This window comes from Musca domestica, unplaced genomic scaffold (assembly GCF_030504385.1).
Source record: "Musca domestica strain aabys unplaced genomic scaffold, Musca_domestica.polishedcontigs.V.1.1 2, whole genome shotgun sequence".
In the NCBI taxonomy this organism is placed as follows: domain Eukaryota; kingdom Metazoa; phylum Arthropoda; class Insecta; order Diptera; family Muscidae; genus Musca; species Musca domestica.
In genome coordinates this window covers 42,770,148-42,793,638 of record NW_026712249.1, presented here as the reverse complement: position 1 = coordinate 42,793,638, position 23,491 = coordinate 42,770,148, and the positions used below count along the sequence as shown (strand labels likewise).

General features: G+C 32.8%; 1 protein-coding gene across 1 annotated transcript in view; it reads left to right on the top strand.

Moving 5' to 3' along the window:
• Nucleotides 1-245: 245 nt before the first annotated feature.
• Nucleotides 246-23,491, top strand: part of LOC101897114 (lachesin) — a 117,302-nt gene continuing 94,056 nt past the window's right edge. Inside the window, exon 1 of the mRNA XM_059122184.1 lies at nucleotides 246-1,346. Within this exon, the coding sequence (XP_058978167.1) occupies nucleotides 1,280-1,346 (67 nt within the window). The 5' untranslated portion in view covers nucleotides 246-1,279. The remainder of the gene's footprint in view (nucleotides 1,347-23,491) is intronic.

The window sequence follows — 23,491 nt, the reverse complement described above, 5'->3', positions numbered from 1 at the left end:
ATGGTGGAATGTAAGTTACCACATTTTCTCTTGCTCTCTCTCTCTGGCTGCGAGGGAAATTACGATATATCCTCCAATATACGGATGTTGAGAAACGAGTACTCCCGATTGGATGCCTTCGTAACTCGTGTATCGTAATCAAAGCCAAACGAAGCTCGTGATGCTGTTTTTGCGTTCTTCGTCTCATGATGATGCCTTTTGCCATGGTTGGCTGCCAGCATCAGTTTCAGTTTGAAAACGTCGTTGCTCATATTTGGACGCTTCGTTGCCTCTCGATGAGATTGATGGTGGGATTATTGTTGTTGTCGCTCTTGTTGTCATCGTCGGCTAGTATATGTTAACAATTGTGACAGTGCTGGACATAAGTCTTAAATAAATATATCCTGCTGTAATGCATCTGTGTCTGTGTGTCAGTCAGTCAGCCAGGAAGGATTTAATTCAATCATCGCATCATCGTTACTTCAATTATCAACTGTGAAAGGCTGCAGCCGTGAGCGGCATTACTACACAGTAGTAGAGTTGCATCGAGCCAAATGTTCGACTGGTGCATTTCTGATTTTGTTGTGTGTATATATGTGTGCGTGGGTGTAAATTTACATTCTATGCATACATGTGTAAGCTGGCATTAATTGTTACTGGCTGAATGTGTTACAAATAAAACAAAGCCAGATCTGTGAAATAAAAAAACACATCAATTGTTCCGGGCACTTGCATTACAGTTTCAATTGCAGCAATTCTTGATAATACCACGGAGCGAAAAAAAACGCTGAATTAAACATTCCCGCCTCACAAGTTTTTATTTTATTTTCAAAGCGAAAGGCAACAACGGTTTTGTAAAATAAATATTAAAAAAAAAGAATATTTATAATCACTGCATTTAAATATTATTATCATTGTGTGTGCGTGTGTGTATTTTATATAAATGCCAACAAACAAAGAATAATAAAAATGTACAACAAAATATATTATTAAAAATAATTTTTTATTAAATAACAAAAAAAAGCAAATGCATTTCCTTGTTAAAAATTAATTTATCATTGTAAGTGATTACTGTTGTTGTGATTCATAAAAAACGAAGAAGAGAAAAAAATAAACAAAAATTACTACTTTCATCAGCGTAAATGCATTTCAGTGCAAGTGTTCGGATAATAAAAAATTAAAATCGAAAAAATAAACTACATTCATAAATTGCATTACACAAGCCATACAGCCACTGCAAAGTCAAAAGAATTAAGTGTAATTTTCAACGGCATTTTTTCTCCGGGAAAAGTATGAAAAGATGATGATGATGACGATGATCATGTCGGCGAAAATAGTTTTGTTTGTGATTTTAAATTGTTTTAAAGGTAATTTGTATTTTTTTATTATTGGTTTAAATGAAAATTTTTGTAAATTCTAGGAATGTATTTATACTCGTGGGAATGTGGTTTAACGTTATAGTTGCATTTATATTCTTTACTGGATATTAATAAAATAATGTTCTTCACTTTTTACAAATGAATTTAAAAGAAGTATTAACATAATTTTTAAGAAGTTAAATGCGGAAAATAACTTCTTGTGTAATTGTATATCCCATATGCATGGATAAGAGTACATATATTATTTAATAATTAATTTAATACGCCCAAAAGGTGCCTCATCGATATAACGATTTTAGACCCTAGGTCTCTTTAGACCAAATCCGCTTCAGCACATTTAAAGTCGACTTAGCGATGTCCGTCCGTCCGTCTGTCTGGCTGGTAACGATATATCTCCAAGGGAGTATTCGATTTGATCCGAAATTGGTACATCGTAATATTATTCTTAAACTTAGATCGAGTTCGGAAATAGGTAATATTGGTCCACTCTGGTACCTCCCCCACAAAAGATCGAAATTTTTAAGAAAAAATAAAATACTGCACAGAAAAAGAAAGGATAATCCGATTTTTTCTCCAACTTTGCAAATCTCAATATTTACATTTGTGCTGGTCATGTTCATCCCCACAAAGGCTTAACATTTTGAATAGCTATAACTCTCATAAAAAGCGAAATTAGTTGTAATATATCCCACAATTGGTCAAATTTATGAATAATTATATCTCTCATAAAACTCCAAAAAATATCAGATTCTATTTAAGTTTCAGATATACAGGGAGAAATAAAACAAGTTCAACAAAGTCATACGCCATAAGTTTTACATTTTTTTTAATTTCATTTAATGAAAGCATAAAATGTCCAAAATGCCATTAAGTTTTAGAATAAGTTTCGATTTGTTCGAATTGGTCACCTTTGGCACGATTTATGGCCTTCAAACGGCCAATGAAACCGTCACCGCTGCACGCAGATTTTGGTGGCCATTGTGCGCTGGAAATGAAGCGAGGAACCTCATTTTGTAACCATTCTTGGTTGGCACGTGCTGAGTCCTGTTGGAATGTCCAAGGTCTGTGGCCAATATCTTTGCGTGCCTAAGGCTTCAATACACCCTACAGAATATTTTCGTGATAATATTCGGCATTTATTCTGATGCCACAGCCGATACAAGCGGAGAGCGACCATCGGCTGTTATGGCGGCCCACACCATCACCATTGCCGGTGCTTGAGTTCTGGTGGCCAACCGAAGGTGCACATTTTCAGCTCTTTTTTTTGGGAAGTAAAAGCGATGCGGGTTTCGATCAAGTCGCTTCATTACTACTCAAACCATTTCTGCTGATGTTGCTGTTTTCTTCCTTCCATTTCCTTGACGTTGGGCTACGCTACCAGTATCACGGTAACGAGCGATGGTGCGACACACAAAAGAATTATTCACATTTAAATCCTGAAATGCTCTAACGATAGCCACTTGTGGTTTTTCAGCCAAATATAAAGAAATCACACTATCACGCATGAATTCCATCACGAATAACACTTATTCTGAAAAATTCCCACCAAAATGATTCTGTACGCTTGTAAACGATATAATGAACTCACTGGAATAATTTTAAAAGCAGTCGGACAAGTGGCTTTTAAATGACAGCAGTCTGAAGTTGGTTGCAGTTTTTTCATCTCACCCTGTATATACTCAATGTGGTCTAAGACGAACTTTTGGGGATGTTACAAACGGAATGACAAAGTTAATATACTCTCCTTTTCAATGTAATGGGTATAAAAATCAAAATCGTCGCGAGCGATAATACAGTGCATATTTAATGTCACAGACACATTTTTATACGGGCTCTAGTTTCTATACAAGTGTTCTAAATTGCTAGCATTCCGAAATTTTGTATATGGGTCATGCAGCCTTCTAAAAAGAGGTATTGTGAATGTATTGGTCTTATTTTCAGCAGAATTGGTGCAATATTGCATGTTCTTAACAATATTTTTCAATACAGATCTATTATTTAGTACAGACCCCATATACTGCAATTATAGGGATTATGTCTGATGTTATTTTGGTCATATTCCTTATAATAATTTGGGAATTATGTCCGCTTAAAAAACCGCATATAATCCCCATGGGGAGAATGACCGTTTGCAGTGTGGATTATGCCCGCATTTTTTCGAACTATGGATCGCATAGCCTACATTAGAGAAATCCCAGAGAAGTAAATCTCAAATCTCAAATCACAAACATCTTCGGAACTACAAGAGATATCAGCACATTTGGCACCACTTTGGAAAGGCAAGGGTATAGCCTTATAATTTAATTTACCGATCCATCAACCCCGTAATGGGTCTATTTTCCACTTTTTAGGGGTTATTAAAAAAGCGACGGTAAGTAAATACCAATTTTTATACTTGTATTTGTATTACTTCGAAACCGGTTCAAGCAACCCCATCATATGACCACTTGTAAGAGAGATAGTTCCATACGTTTTCAAATTATAATCATTTTGTAGAACCGGATAATACCCGAATTTTATATTTGAACTTTTGGGACGGATAACCAGGTATTTCCCCAAGAATGAATACTTTGCCGCAATCAAGTTAATCAGATGTGTAATATTCGTCCAAATGGAATGGATTTTGGCACATCCGATCGACTTCAGCCTAGATGCATGTACTTCAATCTTGGTGAAAATCGCTATAGTTCCCTTGTATATGTTTCATCCGATTTAGTGTTTAAGTTCCTGATGACGTTTGGGACCAGATGCAGCTCAAGAATACCTGTACTATTTTTTTTTTGATATGGGTTCAAATTTGGGTGTAGCTTCCATATATATCTTCAGTTATTCCACATTATTTAATCTAGAGCTTTGAAATTTGGTACAAAGGTTTATGTTATATACAGGCTGATTGCTATTGAAAATGGGCTATATTGGTATAGCCCTTTGGTAATGGTACCTCCCAAATTTCGGTATTTTGAACATTTCTGCCACAATTTCCAACCAAATTAGATGATAATATGGGTTTGGCTATTTTTTTTTTTTTTAAATTAAAACGGATTGATATTCTGAGCTAACATATTTCCATTTCCATTATTTCATTTTACTTTGATAAACATAGTGGTGGGTGTATAAAAAGTTCGGATCAGCCGAACTTAAAGCCCATTTTACTTCTTTATTTTAATATATTTTAGCAGGGAAACGATATATATTTTAATAAGAGTTTTGATTATTAAAAAAAGTGAAGAAAGTCTTAAAGTCGTGGGGCGACTTTATGATACCCTACACCACTTTGCACATTTAGTACAGCCTCACATAACAAATAAAAGTTTTTTTAGTTATAATTTAAAGTCCTAAAGAACTAATATATGATTGAAATACCTTACTCTAAATCTATTTCCACTAAATTTTCGGAGGCATTTGTGCACCAAAACTTCAAATCGGATAAAGATATATATATTGCAACTATGTTCCAATCTGAACCGATTTTGAAAAAAATTGGAAAAGGTACTTTTAAGCTGTTTTTGATATATTTCTCCGCATATCGTTGTTACGGAGTGCCTATTAAGACTGTGGAGAACAACTATTAAAAATCGGATGAATAATATGTATGGAAGCTATAGTTATATTTGAACCGGTTTTCATCAAATTTGACATACTTGTTTCTGGACTTAATTTGGTTGTAAGTGCCAAATTCCATCCCATTTGAGCTAATATTACATGTTTGGTTCACAATAAAAGGTAAATCGGATACGAAGATATATATAGGAGCTATATCCAAATTTGAACCGATCTCAATAAAATTTAGCAAAGGAGGACAAAACTAACAAATTGGATGAACAATATATATGGGAGCTATAGCTATACCTGAACCGATTTCGATCAAATTTAGCATACTTATTTGCAGACCTTATTTGGTCGTATGTGCAAAATTACATATTATTTGAGCAGATATTACACATTTGGTGCACAATAAAAAGCAAATCGGACGAAGATATTAATGGGGTTCGTCCTTGGGCCAAAAAATTGACTTGTACAAAATTTCATATGGATCGGGAAATAAATGCGAATTTCTTTACAAAAATTCATGAACAGACGGACGGACGGACATGCATAAATCGACTCAGAATGTGATTCTGTGCAGATCATTAAAAGTAACTGTGGATCTATCTCGATTCCGTTTGCCTGTTACAAACTAATGCACAAAGACATAATACCCTGACCACCTTGTGGTGTAGGGTATAAAAAATTATGAGAGTTGTGATTATTAAAACTGTTGACTCTTCATCTTCGGAGATTTTTAGTAAATATGATCCTTTATGCCAGGCTTCAACTTAATCGGGTACTTTCAATATTTAGCGGGTGAAATGGACTATAACTTTTGTGTAAAACATACCAACATTTCCATTTAATCGCGAATAGTGTGAATGCTAAAAGTATATTTTCGGGGAAATTTCAAATACATGAAAGGACTTTTCTGAGCTGATTTTGTTGAGGCAGATATTCAGAAATCGGAGATGACTTTATATCAGGAAATTAAAAAAAGATTAAAGGAACATGCATGAACGAAAGGATTAATAACCATACGATCTGTTTTAAATTGAAATTGTACACTTTAGCTTCGGGTACCTCCCTAACAACGGGTCAACACTTTGAATATTCATGAAGTTCGTAAATGAGAATCCGATTCATTTCAAACTCCTCACATCTCAATATTTCCAAAAACACAAGACCAGGTATATAGATCTGGTACCTCCCACACAACGTGTCAAATTTTTGAATAATTAATTCGGAACCACCCGCATTAATGGACGCCAGTTTGAATAATTACAACGCAACTTAAAACATATTCGGACAATAGCTGGGGGAATACATCTGTCGGCAAAATCGGCTGATACTTTTGTACTTTGAAAAAACCTTGAATTTCTATGCGATATCAAAATGATTAGACAATTATCGATCGCGATATAAGTTCAAGACAAAGCGTATACGCCCCAATGTTTTTTTACATTTCTTACAAAGAAGCATAGGTTTTACATTCGTTATTTGAATGGGTCATATTTTGCACTATCAAATTATTGCTCTGTTTCAAAAACAGCAAAAATCTACTAGTTTTCCTTTTTTTGTGATATCAAATCGGTTGCATTCAGATTCTGGAACGTATGTATGAAATTAGCGCTATTTTTACGTCTTTAACGATCTTTGCTGCTGTTTGGTTCTGATGCTAAAAAATGTATCTTTGAAAATTCCCGAATTTTTCCTCCGCGTAAAAAAACATAGACTTGCTTTTGGCAACGGTCTAAATATTCATTTTTTGTCCAGCTGTATAATAATATTTAGTAGCAGCTTTAGTATTTATCAATTTTATTTTTTATTCATTATTTAAATAGTTTTATCCATAAAAGAACAAATCTACTTTTTTGTATTATTTATTTATTAATAAACAACATATTTGCCATATTATTTGTCTTTATATTTACACTAAAAACATATCTCTTAGTAGTAATATGATCATCTCTCTATTGCGTTGGCGGTTATTAACTGTCCTCGATAATCCACGCACTGTGTAAACACTGCCCATGGCCATAATAAACCGACAGTTTTGTTTAGCGCATATCGACCACAATTATTTAATGATTATTTCACTGCCATAAACAAATAAAATGCACTTTATTGTTGAGTTTTTGGCCTGGCTCACATCTCGAATGGTTGTAATTTTATTTGTTTTTCACAATACTGGCCGACTGGATGGTTGGCTGGTATTGCTTATTGGCTTATTGATGTCGGTTAAATGTTAATTATGAACTTAAATTGTAAGTCAATACGTTTGTGTGCTTGTTGTTGTACAGCTAATTTTAATAAACGCTGAGTAGTTAATTAAATGCTGCTATATTTGTTGATAATTTTATTAATTTCCGGAGAAGTAGTTGTATGGCTTTATGGTGGGAGCATATTCTTAGAATTTTCATAAAAATATAATTTGAAAATATATATTTCGTAATATTTTTCAGGATTTTTTGCCAGAAGACATATAGAAAATAAATATACATGAATTTTAATTCTGAGACTTTTTGAGACTCTATTTTTTTAAAGAGCCCTAAAAACAGTTTTTTTTTTTTAAATAGCTCCTTGATTTTTATTTTAGAAGCTTTATGAATAATATAAGAATCTCGATACTTTCTTGTCACAAAGTCGAACTTGACTAAAAACCATTTTAGGGCATTAAGACCTTTAAAAAAATTGCAAAACTATAAAACTTAGAGGAAGTCTGGAAAATGTTTTTAAACTTATCCTGGATTTTGCGGGAGATTCTTCTACATTAAAAGCTCTATATTTTTTTATTTTTTTTCATGAGAGACCTAAATACATTTTTTAGATTTCTGGATGTATCAACGGAAATCCCATACATTTTTTAAATCAACGGTTCTTAAACAGTCCTTAAACAAAATCTGTAAAAATTCACGTGTGAAATCTTTGAAAACAAATTCTAAAAAATCTACGTTTTTCAAGCAGTCCTTTTAAATTTCGTTATTTTGTGCAGGGAATCTTAAAATATCCTTAACATCATCAAATTAAAACAAAAGCGTTTTCAAAGAAAAAACCACAAAGTCCTCAGAAAAATACGATTTTAATGCATTAACTTTTATAAAGATTCTTACAAAATATACAACCTTTCACCAACCAATTTTTGTGATAGAAAAAATCGTGGATTTTTTTCTAAATTTTTTTTGGACTGAAAGTCCTTGAAAATATTTTTCGTTTTATGGCCATTATGTCCTTGAATAATTTTGAAAATCTATTTTTTAGTCCTTCAGAAATATTTATAAAAAGCCCAGGAAGGAAGTCCAAAAGTCAAGATTTCTTAAAAAATATATCCAGGATATTTTTTGAAGAAGTCGTTAATTTTTTTTGAATGTCCGTGACCTAATTTTTTGCCAATTTTATGATATTCGATGTTTAAATCAACAAGGATACTCCGGGCCGGGCCGAACTTTGAATACCCTCCACCATTTGGAACTAATTTGGCAGTTCTCAAAAACAATAAAATCCGTTAAAAATTCTGTTAAAATCTTAAAATAACCGAATGTTGCTATTATATTAGGGTCTATACGACGACATGAACCTGCGTAGGTAACATTTTTCATAAGCCATTACAATATTCAAATGCGAAACTTTAAAAAAATCGGTTATAATGTCGATAAAATCAAAATACCGAATATCGGGAGGTACCGTTATATGGGGGCTATACGAAGACGTGGACCAGCACAGACAGTTTTCTGTCATAGGCTGTAGTACCTATTAAAAACTTCAAATACCAAATTTGAAACAATTCTGGTGAAAAAATGTAAATAAAATCATTAAAATACCGAATATCGGGAGTTATATGGAGTTATATGGGGGCTCTACGAAGACGTGGACCTGCACAGACAATTTTCTGATATATGCTGAAGTATCCATTTCAAACTTCAAATGCCAAATTGGAAACAATTCCGGTGAATTATTTAGCTATAATCATCAAAATACCGAATATCGGGAGGTACAGTTATATGGGGGCTATACGAAGACGTGGACCTGCACAGGCAATTTTCTGTCATAGGCTGTAGTATCCATTAAGAACTTCAAATACCAAATTTGAAACAATTCTGGTGAAAAATATTCCTAAAATTATTAAAATACCGAATATCGGGAGGTACCGTTATATGGAGGCTTTACGAAGAGGTGGACCTGCACAGACAATTTTCTGTCTTAGGCTGTAGTATCCATTACGAACTTCAAATACCAAATTTGAAACAATTCCGTTGTATAATGTCGCTAAAATCATCAAAATACCGAAAATCGGGACGTACCGTTATATGGGAGCTATACCAAAACCTGGATCTACATGGTCCAATACCAAAAGTCCTGCAGACATAACATACATTTGAGCAAAATTTTATCAATCTACTTCAATTCGTTCGGAAGCTAGAGTGATTTCCACAGACGGACAGACGGACGGACATCGACAAAGAATTTTATGCTGATCAAGAATATATATACTTTGTGGGGTCTAAAATGTGTATTTCGAGGTGTTACAAACGGAATAACAAACTTAATATGTCCTCCATACTATGGTAGAGGGTATAATAATCATGGAATTCCACCAATATTTTTAGTAATTTTTGTTCGGAAATAGTTCCATATTTTTATCAACCTAAAATGTTACCCTTTACTTATACCAAATTACATTTAAAAATTTATCTGCCATTCAACTGTGAAATTTATTATATCCACATCCGATAATTTTCGTCAGTGTTTTCTGATCATATTGGTATGTTTTTTGAAGGTTATCTCCCCCGCAACATTGTTCGTGCCAAGTTGTGTGTATGGCATTTAAAACAGAACATACTTTCTATATCCAAAAATCAAAAAAAAAAAAGTATAGACACATCGTACTAACAATGAAAGTAAATTTCACACACAATTCGCTGCAACCAATACGGGTTATTTCGATTTTCAATTCAATTTTTTCCGCATTTTTCATGGACAACCAAAACACAATTGCGCCCACAAAATACCACTCATTCAGTTCAGTTCAGTTCGGTCGTTTGCCAGTGGAAGCAGCATTCCACTCCAATAATTATATATTCATTGTTTGACACCAAAATTGAGAGAAAAAAATCGTCGACGACGAACATCGGCTCGCAAATATTTATTGTGTTATATGTTGTGATTTATGCGATGACACAAACACACATTCGATTGTTTCAATTTATTGTTAAATATCGCATTTTATCGGAAATCAATTAGGCGAAATAATTATTTAAAAGTTAAAGTGAAAAATTGCACAAATTTATTTGTGAAAATGACTAGCAATTATTTGGTGTAATGACAGGAAAATGCATTTTATAAAATGTATTCGATTTTGTTTTAAACATTTTTAATTGTGCATTTGTATTTAAATGATGTGAGATATTTAAGATATATTAAATATTTAATTTGTAGAATTATGTGCCATTAAATTATAATGATAGAAGGAAATTAACTAGTTAAATTAATTTGTCGGAGAGTACGAGTTTTCTGAGAAGGTGGCAAACATTAATTTTTAATTAAATTGAGTTTAAAGTGGCCAAAACCACAGGAGGAGAAGCGCAAATTACCGCTGAAGACAAATAAAGAACAGCTATATTGCAACCATGTCATGGCCACAGTAACGACGTAGCCAAAAATACATTTTCAAACCATTTTGGGTGGCGCCCAACCGACGAATTAGATTTTAAAGCAAAATTCACAAAAATATCCAAAAACTTCCCATTTTGGAAAGAGCCCAATCCCCTGGACCTCTCACTAGCTACGTCGATCAGACGCAGTGTGATCCATAATATATAATATCAATATATTATACAGAGTTAGGAAATGCGAATTCGAACGAGTTTCACTCTGTACCCGAATTTTGATAACTTATAGAAGAACTATGGATTTTTCGGACACATCTATCGATGCAGGATTCATAATTTTATGGCAGGTGATCAAATACCAGATAAAACTCCTCATGCCAAATGCTATTCAAATAGAACCAATAAATTTGCCATTTTTGATAGTCCTTAAAATAAATTTGTTTAATTTTGAAATTTTTATGAAACAAGTAAACAATGGACAAAAGTCGACGGGGCCGTCTATATGATACCCTACACCGCTCTGCATATTTAATGGATCTAACCGTAACAAATTACGTCTATTTTGGGATTTTTTTTTTTTGAAGAAAATCATACCAACTATGAACTCTTTTTGAATGCTTACTGAAGCTTAAGAGCAGTCAAAATTTGGAATCAGAGGGAACTAATACATGGGAGGTATATCCAATTCTGGATCGAGTTCCACCAAATTTGGCGGAGGCAGTTGTACCTCTCCTACCAACTAATATTGCTCTAGAGTGCGTGATATAACTTCGAAAAGGCATATATTACAAAAGTAGCCAGTACCCGCTACTTAGTCAGCGAAAAAGCCCACCTGCATTTCTTTGGTTTGTCGGAACAGTTCGTGTTAGGCCTTTTTAGTACTCAAAATGCACAACTTGTTCATTTTTAAGCCAAAATTTTCAACCTTCAAGTTTTTAGATATTATTCAAGATTTTCAGTTTTTCGGAAAGAATAATGAGGAAATGTTTAAATTTTACAGCAAGAAGTATTCGAAATTTTTCATTTTGAAATTTACTGACTGACCCACAGCTAAATTTTTAGTCCAAAACTATTTTAGTGTCTCCCTATATGTAAACCCCAGATACCAACAGTGACCTCAATGTAAATATTTCAGGATATGAGCTCTATCCCTTCATCCAATACCAAATTTTGTAGCTCTAGTTTTTTTGCAGTTAGTTAAAGTTAGCATTTCGAAAACAATTTCGATATCTCAAACTCAGATACCAACACTGACCCCAATATCAAACTTTTGGATCCCAACTCTGTAATTTCCCCCATTACCAATTGTAGTACAATTGGTACAATTATAGTACTCATGTCCAAAAACCAGCTGCCTGTCTAAACTACAGACACCAACAGTGTCATCCATAATACATTTCAGGATTCCAGCTCTATCCCTTCAAACATTGTCAAATACTAACAGAGACCTGAATAAAACAGGGACCTAAATATGAAATTTCCGGATTCCAGCTCTATCCCTCCACCCAATTTAGTACGACTTAGTACTTTTCGAACAATTATTGTACATGCATGTATGTATATAAAATTTCAGCTCTATTCCATCACCCAATACCAAATATAGTACAATTTAGTACTTTTCGGACAAATATTCCATATCTCAACATAAGATATCAACAATGACCTTGATGTCAAAATTTAGCATTTCAACATTTAATTTTCCCATTACCAAATTTAGTAACATTTAGTACAACTATAGTTTGCATATAAAATACCAGCTTCTTTTCTCAACCACAGACACCAAAAGTGACATTCATATCAAATTTTAGGAGTATATTCCTTCACCCGAACCAAATTTAGTACCTTTCATAATTTTTGTACAAAAATTGGACGCATTCCCAAACCACCGCCAAATCTCAAACATGCGATCACAATGCAATCAGTAGTGTAAATATAAAATTTCAGAATTTTATTTCTATTCCTTGAGCCAACACCACATTTAGTACCTTTCACTACTTTTCATATAATTGTAGTACGCATTTCCGAAACCACCTCCATGTACTGAACAGCGACCCCAGTACCAAATTTCAGATTCCAAGCACTATATGTTCACCAAATAATTCTCTTGCTCTTGTAATACATATTTCCAAAATCACCTCTTTATCACAAAACAACCAACAGGGACCCCAATTTAAAATTTCAAAATTACAGCTTCAACCCTTCACCCTATACCAAACTGTTCCAATTTAGTACCATTTAGTACAGTTCTTACACTTAATACACATTTTTATCGAAACTTTATTTTTATAGTAAATTTGAATGTTTTAGCTCTATCAATTTATATAATACCAAATGGCACCACATTGGAAGTTCAGTACCACTTCTCATAACCTTAAATTTCGAATTTTTAAAAAGTTCTTTGTTACATCTATTCTGCACTCTATCAATGACTCTCACTCCGAATTTAAGAGTTATACTTCACTCTCTAGTACGAACAGGCCCTCGTGCCCAATTTCAATATTCAATCTTCAGCCGTTTCGTTTGGACGTTGATTCTATGTCAGTCAGTTCTTTCTCTACTCTTTTATATATAGGCCGGAGCAATATACATACGGAAGCGATATCCAAATTTGAAACGATCTCTATCAAATCTAGCAGAGGTATTTCTGGGTGGTATCTGATATTTGGTACCAAATATGAAGTGTATATTACTCATAAGAGGGACTTAAACTCGAACTTTCTTCTAGGCTGAATTCGGTACGATTTGCCGAAATATATCCTTTTTATACAAATGTGACACATATGACGCATAATAAAATTGTAATCCAACGAATATATATGGGAGCTATATATAAATTTGGACCGATTCTCATCAATTTCAAAAGGACCGAACAAGTGATTTTGGAAAATTTCATATCAACCGGACAATAAATGCAACCTGTGCTATGTTAACAAAAATAAATAGACAAACATGCATAAACCGAACCAGAATGTGATTCTTTTAAAACAATCAAAACTGTCAAAATGGCAGGTTAGAAGAATAACCAATGTCGAAAATTTGAATTGGGAGAAATTTTATCCAATAATAATCCGACTTGAGAAATCGGATCCAACAAACATGCTACTAAACCAAGAGTCCCCAAGAAATGGACTGATTTCTTCATAAAAAATAGACATAAATAATTTTACCCAATGTCAATCATTTTCCCTCTGTCTTTTTAAATATTATTTAATATTATTATGCACGACAAAAAGTCATGATTTAAAAAATACATTAAGGCTTCATAAAGTAATAGTTGTCCGTCCTACGGGCATAAAATGATTTCAATATCCAATGTCCATTAATAATGTAAGCATTCAACATTTTATCTCTCTTTGGGGTCAACATTAACACATTGAAGGAGTTAATTATTTTAACACTTGTCGCAACACACATATTTACATGTTTTTTACGCATTACACGCTTATTTTTTTTTTGTCTGGCCATTAAGTAAAGCTTTTAATGTTTTTTCTTTTTTTTTTTTGAAAAAAAATTAATTGAAAATATTAAATTTTCAATGTGGTGGGAATTTAATTATTGGTTATGTGGTTACCTTATTATGAGAGATGGTTTTGGTTAATACGAATCGAACAATTAATAAAAATGTTAAAATTGATTGATTGGTTGAACTATGAGCGGCATGGGATCAAATTGTGTAGGAATAAAAGTTTGATTGTTGCAATAATTTCATTTTATATTATTATTATATTTTTTAATGTGGTTATTATAGTCGTCCTGGGGAAGAGAAACACATATACTTTTTCATTATTATTTTCAATAATTTTCACTTTTTTTCGTTGTGGAAGTCTGTCCGCCTATCAATTTTTTTATCCAAAGTGCTATAATGTTACATACAGGATAACTGGTTTCGGATCCCCTACAGTAACTCAAATTTGTATGCCCTCCATAATAACATGTATGTGGAGGGTATATAAATAAATATTTACATATTTTTGATCAGCATACAATTATATGACCATTAAAGCATGTCCGTCCGTCACAATTCTTATAGATGGCTAAAATTTTCATCATATTAATGATACGTATTCCTGGTCAATAATCATTTTTTCTTTAATATTAATTAAAAGCTTTCGGGCTAAAATATATAATCTAAAGATGTAAAGACACAATTTTCAAATATTTCGCGACCATAACAACTTCCAACCCACGTATAATTCTTGGAATTTTAATAAATAATTTTCAAGGGCTTCCGGAACATATAGATATTGTGAATTGTTAGTAAATAAGTTTCTAAAAATCTTTCGACCAATTAGTTTTAAGTACAACGGCGATTTTTTGTATTATTAGCCAAAAAATATTCACATTGCCCTGCAGTGAAATTTTATATCAAAAGAGGACCTATTGTATATCAAGTAATGAAATTAAATCACAAAACGTCATATCGAGTTTGAGACTAGTATTACTATAGAGTCAAATCAGCTGGGACTTGCTGTTACCTGTAATAATTATACCATGCCCTCCACCATAGAATGGAGGGTAAATTAAGTCGGTTACTCCTCAAAATATGAATTTTAGAGAGCAAGACGTTTATATATTTTTTTAAAATAGAATTCAATGCGGACTTAGCGATGTCGGACATCGGTTGAAAAAATTCTACTCAGATGTGTTTTATGTCTGCAGGATATTTATACCCCCACCATACAATGGAGAGTACACTAAATTTGCGTTCCGTTTGCAAAACATCTTTATATTCGTCGGAGAGCCCAAAAGGTATAAATATTCCTGAACAGGCTATTTAGCGATGTCCATCCGTCTATCCTTCCATCTGTCCGTTGAAATGGATTTCACGTTATGTAGTCTAGAGTTTTGAAATGTGGCGCAAAGATTTGTATTATATGATGGATGATTAGCATTGAAAAGAGACTATATTGGTCCACATTTAGGTATAGCCTCCATACAATTGTACCTCCATATTTTCAGTATTTTGAAGTTTTCTGCCACATTCTTCAAGCAAATTAGTCTAAACTTGCCAACTGGGGTACACGGTAGGCCTGTTATATTCTTAAAATGTTGATTCCACTAATTGGTATAGCCCTCCCGAGATTCAGTATTTTAAACTTTTCTGCCACATCTTTCAACCAAATTAGCCTAAACTTGTCAATTGGAGTTCTCGGTAGGACTGTTCTCTCTTTGCCCCCATATAATGGTACTTCCTGATTTTCAATGTTTTGAAGGTTTCTGTCACAATTTCGTATCAAATTAGATAAAACTTGACAATTGGGGTTCTCGGTAGGACTGTTCTCCCTTTGCTCCCATATAACGGCACTTCCTGATTTTCAATATTTTGAAGGTTTCTGCCACAATTTCGCATCAAATTAGATAAATCTTGATAATTGGGGTTTTCGATAGTTCTCCTCTCTCCTTGCAAAAATTTTCAATTCAGGTTCACTAATTGGCATAGCCTCCCAATTTTCGGTATTTCGAATGTTTTTGCCACAATTTTTAACTAAATCACCTGAAACTTGACATTTCGGGGTTCTTGAAAGGTATATTCTCTCCTCGCGATTGATATTCTGGTATCTATGTAAACATATCCTAATCTTTTCATTTTACTTGGACAAATATATTGGTGGAACATATTAAAAGTTAAAGCCCTTTTTACTTGTTGGTTTTGTAAGTGGGCTATATAGGTTCACGTTTTGCTATAGCCCCGTATAACTTTACCGGCAGGCACAATTTTAACCAGAATTTGCTATAAACTGGCAGTTTGGGTTCCCAGTATTTCGAAATCATCCTGGCATAGAACTATCCAGGTCCAAGTTTTGGTACAGTCCTCATATAACTTTGCCTCCAGATTTTTCGATATTTGTTGCCAGAATTGTTTCAAACTTGGTATTTGGAGTTCGTAATGAACATTACCACCTATAACCAAAATTTACAAACTCAGGTACATATCTTGGAATTTACAGCTCTTAATAGGCACCACCTTCTCTGCCAGATAATTGGTTGTAGAAAAACTAAGTTGCAATTTAACCATTTAGGTTCTTAGAGGACATAATCCCTCCCTGTAGACAGTTCCCATTATAAGGTCACTATTTGGTTTAGCCTCTACATAGTGGTACATCCCTAGTATTGATATTTTATATCAGTTTCATCCGATGTTATTGTATTTGAAATTCAATTGTTTAAATTATCGCAAAAAAATTTGAATATACGTCTAGGTTTTGAAACGGTCTTTTTAAGGTCCTATCTACATTTTTTGAGTACGAGAACGAGAAATGAAGTGACGGCTTATAAACCTTTTACAGATTTTGAAGCAGTTTACATTTTTTCATGATTGAGGATGTAAGAAATAACATTTTCCTTAGTGGAATCCGAATCCGCCTAAGTATCTAAGGCAGGTGTAATGGTTTATGATAATACAGGGTCGGTCCAGTCGTACTATAGCCACTTTCTCATGTGTAAGTTATAAGCAATTCCACAATGTACAAACATTTTATTATTCTTTTGGGTATGTGGCCACAAAATTAAACCATAATTCTTGAAACCAACTTTCATTTGCTATTCATCTGAATTATTAAGTTAAAGTTTTTTCTTTCAAAAACAATAAAAATTTGAATTTAATTTATCAAAAACTACACACTATTATCAATAGGCAGCACAATATTCAATTTCAACTTTATTTTTCATTACCTTTTTTCTTTTCAAGCACTTAAAATGCTATAAACCCACAAGCACTGGAAAAAACATACATCTTCCTGATGCTCTCTCTCTCTCTCTCTCCAAATGCTATGTGACGACCATACTTATGCACAAAACCCAAAACCGTACTCATTTGTTGTTGCACTCAGTTTTCGTTCAAATTTAATTAAAGTAAGCAAAACAAAGCAAAGCTAAATGTAACACCGAAGTTGAAAGTGTTTGGTTAGAATATGTGGCCGGCATTGGCCATAGGTGGTTAATGTGTGTGCGTGTGAGTAAGTGTATATGTGTGTGGTCAGGCCATGTGGGAATGCAAAATGAGTGAATAATGGTAACAGATGCGTGCTGTTGCACCGACTAACTGACTGTCTGACTGAATGAATGAACGAAATGCTTGGTGGCGTAGGTCCGAGTTATGTGGAATAGATGGCAAAACCGCAGCCAGGAAACACACACAGACACATGCCTACTTACACTTAACTGCAAATACTCGCATTTTGTATTGTCCATTCTCTGGAGGACGTACCGACAAATGATGGCAGTTAAAAGTACAACAATTGAAATGTGTCCTTGTATCGTATGTATGAAGGGTCGGTCTGATTGTGTGTGTATGTGAATGGGTTTAAGAGAGCCAACCATTAACCGCAACCTCACACTCGCCATACTAACTCTCAAAGTATGTCTTTCCATGTATGAACTCATCTGCATTTCGCTCATCGTTCCTGCACAAATACATACAAAACTTTTGGGAATTCCCTACCAATTTTGTAATGTATTGTAGTTTTTGTAAAGTTTGAATTCTTTTTTTTTTTTTTTTTTGAATACATTCCATAGTTATGTTAATGTTTATCTGCCTTTTTAAGTATATATTGTTAAGCTATGAGCAGAAATACAATAAAATGGGTAAATTTGTTTGGATTTCTGTATAGAGTAAACATGGCTCATATAATAAAATAAAAACATCGATTATCGACTGAAATTTTACTTTATAAATAACAAGTAAAAAGGCTTGAATACCCTCCACCATTTTCAAAAAAAAAAAAAAAATCCGTTAAAAGTTCTGTTACAATCTTAAAACTACCGAATGTAGCCATTATATTAGGGTCTATACGATGACGTGGACCTCAGAGGCAACTTTTGTCATAAACTATTACAACATTCAAATGCGAAACTCGAAAAAAATCTAATGTAGCTATACATATACCAAAACGTGGACCTGCACAGACAATTTCTGTCATAGACTGTAGTATCCATTACGAACTTCAAATACTAAATTTGAAATAATTCCGGTGAATAATGCAGCTAAAATCATCAAAATACCGAATATAGGGAGGTACCGTTATATTGGGGCTATACGAAGACGTGGACCTGCACAGACAATTTTCTGTCTTAGGCCGTAGTATCCATTACAAACTTCCAATACCAAATTTGAAAAAATTCCGGTGAATAATGTCGCCAAAATCATTAAAATACTGAATATCGGGAGGTACCGTTATATGGTGGCTATACCAAAAAGTGGACCTACATCACCCATTTTTAATACCAAAAGTCCTGCATACATAATACATTTGAGTTATATTTTTTTTACCTACTTCATTTCGTTCGGAAGCTAGTGGAAATCACGAACGCACAGACGGATGGTCATCGCTAAATCGACATCAAGATCAAGATTATTTACTTTGTGGGGTCTAAAATGTATATTTCGAGATGTTACAAACGGAATGACCAACTTAGTATGAGTGCAAAAGTGTTTTAAAACATAGTTTATAATATTTCGGCTTTTCAAAAACTTAATATACTGTTTTGTTGATTTATGTGAAACTCCAAGTAAAATCTACAAATTATTGAATTTTATAGTAATCAACATGAAAAAAAAACTTACAGAAAGATAGAGAAAGACTGATGGAAAAAATTGATCGGAAAAATGTTACTGGTCACAGAAATTTAAGCAGATCACCATGTGCTTTGTTTTTTAAATGTACACTTTTATTTTTTTATCTCAAATATATTATATGAAAACAATTAGGAATATATCAATCAGTTCACCGACAGACAAATACCTGTCCGTCGATTGAAATCACAACAGATCTGGCAATATTAAAGATAGTGCTTTGAATTTTTTCACGGCCATTGATATAATTTTAGTGTTTTTTCGGTATTTTCCTTTCCGATTATTTTAGATATTCTGAATTTCTCTGGTCAGATTTACACCTCCCATAAAAAAATATTTACTCAATATAAGTCCACATTTTTGAAATATTCTCCTTCTCCATCTTGTTTTCGAAATTTCACAGTTGTAAATCCCACTTTTTAGATAATCAGCCGTGATATGATATCACGTGCTCTTTGGATGTAGACTAACTCCCAAAATAAAAGAAAATAATGCAATATAGGAACAGCCTCCATATAACAAAACTTCCAAATCCAAGGGACATTAAGTAAAACCAATTGAGACATAAGTCAAGTTATTGCATGGTTAAGTTTTACAAACTTAGGATTTTGCCTTTTTTTAAATACACGATTATAGCGATCATAATTTGAACGTCTTTACGACGATTTTATTTTAACATTTTTTTAAATTGGAAAGAGACCACTGTTTATATTTTATGAAATATAAAGTTTTTTTTTTTGTAAATCCACGATTTTTCTTAAGGAAGGTCTTGAAAGCAATTTTTTTCTTAAATTCATTCAAAAAATGTCTATTTAAAAACTCGCATTTTTAATTGCGATTTTCACTACGGAAGTCGAAAATTTTTAATCTTTTTCTTTTTAAATTTTATAAGATTCGCTGTTTTTATTTATTAAAAATTGACAATTTTATTTTTATTTTTTTATTTATTTATTTATTTTTTTTTTTTTTTTTGATAAACCAAAAATTTTTAAATCTATGACTTGTGTCTTTATTTGGAAATTAATTTTTAAGGCACAATTTTTGTCAGGGCTGTGTATAGTTTCAAATCCAAAAATTTTATTAAAACTTCTTTTCCAAATTAACGATAGTTATTTTTATACCCTACACCGCTCTGTGGTCAGGGTATTATGCCTTTGTTCATTTGTTTGTAACATAAATAAGGAAGTGAGATTGACCCACAGTTCCTTTTGATGATCTGCATAAAATCATATTCTAAATCGATTTATGCATATCAGTCCATCTGTCTATATTATCCGATTGAGATGACATTTTCCAAACAATATTTGTTTTGTACTAGGACGAACCCAATTGAAATTGGTGAGAATCGGTCAATATTTAGATATAGCTCCCACATATATCTTCTGAATTATCTCTCCGAGAAATTGGTGCTTATTTCGGAAAATTTAGCTACATTTTAACAACGATCCTTAAAAACAGAATATTGGGAGATACAGGTACTTGGATCTATATGTACAGCAAAAAAAAGCACCCCAAAAACTTTTATATGCTATTGAAAAATTAATGTTTTTTTATATCTATAATTTTTTAAGAGATCCGCTATTAGAAAATTAGAAAGATCTTGGGAAGACCTTAAAAAAATAATTTTTATAAAAACAACGTTTGTTTATTAGTGGAGAACGATGGTAATGTTTACCAGGGGGTAAGGCAGGGAATACCTAGGTTTCGGAAAGAGCCACCAATCCTCATCAGTTCCCTTGTTTTTTGTCTGGGATATTCTCCCCAGAAGTTATTTTAAATATAACTTCTATGACAAAAAAAAACATTTTTTACCCAAGTGACGAGATCGTAAGCTCAATAGAAGAAGAATCAAAGAATTAAATAAAACTAAAATTATTTTGGAAAGTCTTCTAAATCTACAACAAAATACTACGGTATCCCGAACAAACAAGCCAATACTATTCTAAAAATAATTAATTTTAAATTCAAACATTTTCAATTTTTTTTAAATTCGATTTTTGTTTGGAATTTGTTTGAAAAACAAAAAATCTGAGCATGCTGTCAAAGTTAGGGAAACATATGCGAAAAATTAAATACTTCTTTCTTATAAGTAGTATAATTCCCGCCTCAAAGTTTAACAAAAATATTAAGATGGATTGGACCAAATCAAGAAAGGTTATAGGGCCAATTTTTCATTAAAAATTACATATATTTGATACAAACACATTTTGATTTCAAAGTATAGATAAACATATATTGTTCTATTAACTCATTTAGGATTCAGGATTTTTAAAAACTCAAAAACTCAGAAGATACTGAAAGGTATATAAAATGAATCGTTCTACATCGACATTGTACGAGGTAGAGTATAAAAAAATATGAGGTTGTGAAAAATTTATAGAAATTAATTCATACTCTAATTACATACTCCTTACGACTTCTATGAAATATCTGATCTAAGTGTTACAAGATAGAGAGACGGACGACGAGTGTAACTTTTACAATCGTGATATCTCAGTAATACTTGTGCAAACTGTGTGACCGTTTTTGTAGAGAATTTGCAAATGTCAGGATTTTTTGTCGATGAACTTATTTTATGAAGATTACCATTATCGACAAAATATTAACAAAAACTTAAAATGTTGACCTTTGACCCCTTTTAAAATAGTAAGTCCTATATCTTCACCAACATTTTTCTTTAGAGCAATTTTTGTAATCCCAGCACTGGTCAGTTTTATACCACACTAATTGTATTTCATACTTAATGTATTTTTCTTTTCTACCCATCTTAATATTTTGCACTCCCACATTTAGTTATGTAAATATTTGAATTATTTCAATAAGCTCTCTTTAGCTGGTACTGTGCGTGTGTGAGGTTTAAAAAAAAGTTATTAACACATTGAAATCCTCAGAGGTATTTGCGGCTAATGCCAGTTGCAAATATTTATTATGGCTAATAGTTCTGCATTCGTTTTGTTTTAAAATAGAAGTTTACTCTTAAACCGCTCATCAAATGTACGATGCGTGGTGAGAAAGTCATAAATATGTTTTACAGAGTTTACTTAAGCTACATTACATATTTTTATGCCCCTTCGAAAAAAAATATTTTTTGTGAAAAAATAAAATAATGCCATTACAGTTAATGCTACTCTACAACAAACTTAAAGATAGAGCATAATGGAAAAGGACTTAAATATTTGTAATCCCATTTCGTTACACTACAAGTTCAATAATCGTTTTTAAATGTTACGGAATGCACTCACACACACATGTAACACATATATTAAAATTTAGTGTAAAGTAGTTTTACAACTAAACTGATTTTATTATCTCTTAAATTCTGCAAGTATCATACATAAATAGAAAGTAATTATATTCAATTTACCATTGACTATTAATAGCATTATCAGTTATTGAAAAATTATTTTGTTTAGTTTCATTTGGATTTGTCTCTTGGTCGTCTCGTAAACTGTTGATGATAGTTTTACAATTTGTAAACAAATTTACAAATACATAACTTCACTATTTAATTGAAAGGGGATTTCGGGGGATATTTTGGATTTACGAGTTTTTTGGCCACAAATGAGGAACTTGATAAAACCATTGCAAAAAAAAAATCTGGACACCTTAAGAGCTTTATTTTAATATCGTGTTCTGAAAATCGGGATATTTTGAGTATATTTACAGAATTTTAGTCGACATGATTTAGAATTAGACCATAAGGAATTTTTGTATTCTACACCAAAATGTAGGGATGAGATCATAATTTTGCCTTGGCCCCTACATTACTAACAAATCGAGTCGATGATTTCATGTCCATCGAACACTCTCTACATCTAACCAGTAATGAAAGACCAAAAGTCGGGGCCCTACAACGCTTTGCATATTTTTATACCCTACAACACTATGTGTTTGGGATATTATAAGTTTGATTGGGCCAAAAATTATGTAACACCTCGAAATATTGGTTTCCCACATAGCAAAGTATATATGGATCATCCTATCTCGCCGAGCTGAGTCGATCTAGCTATGTATGTCCGTCCATCCGTCTGTCCATGTTAATTTGTAATGACTCTACAGGTCGCAATTATGGCCCAATCCTCTTGGCCCATAGAGGTAGGATTAAGATGAAGATGATCGCATAAAATTTAGAGGTTGAAATGGACCAAAAACTGAAAAATTTCCTGATTTTGCAGTTACTCTACAGGTCACAATTATACACCAATCGACGCGGAAGTTAGCATGGCGATAAAGCTTGGGGCTGGGCAGGAGCCTTCCAATTTTGATGGTCATCAGGTAATATTTAGTGGGCGAAATAGATCATAACATTTGTGTTAAATAGAAGGCATATTTTCCATTAAACCGCGAATATTTTTAATACCGGCGTAATCACAAATGGAAGAACAGGTCAGTTCTGACCGTTACGTAGATGCCGATAGTAAATA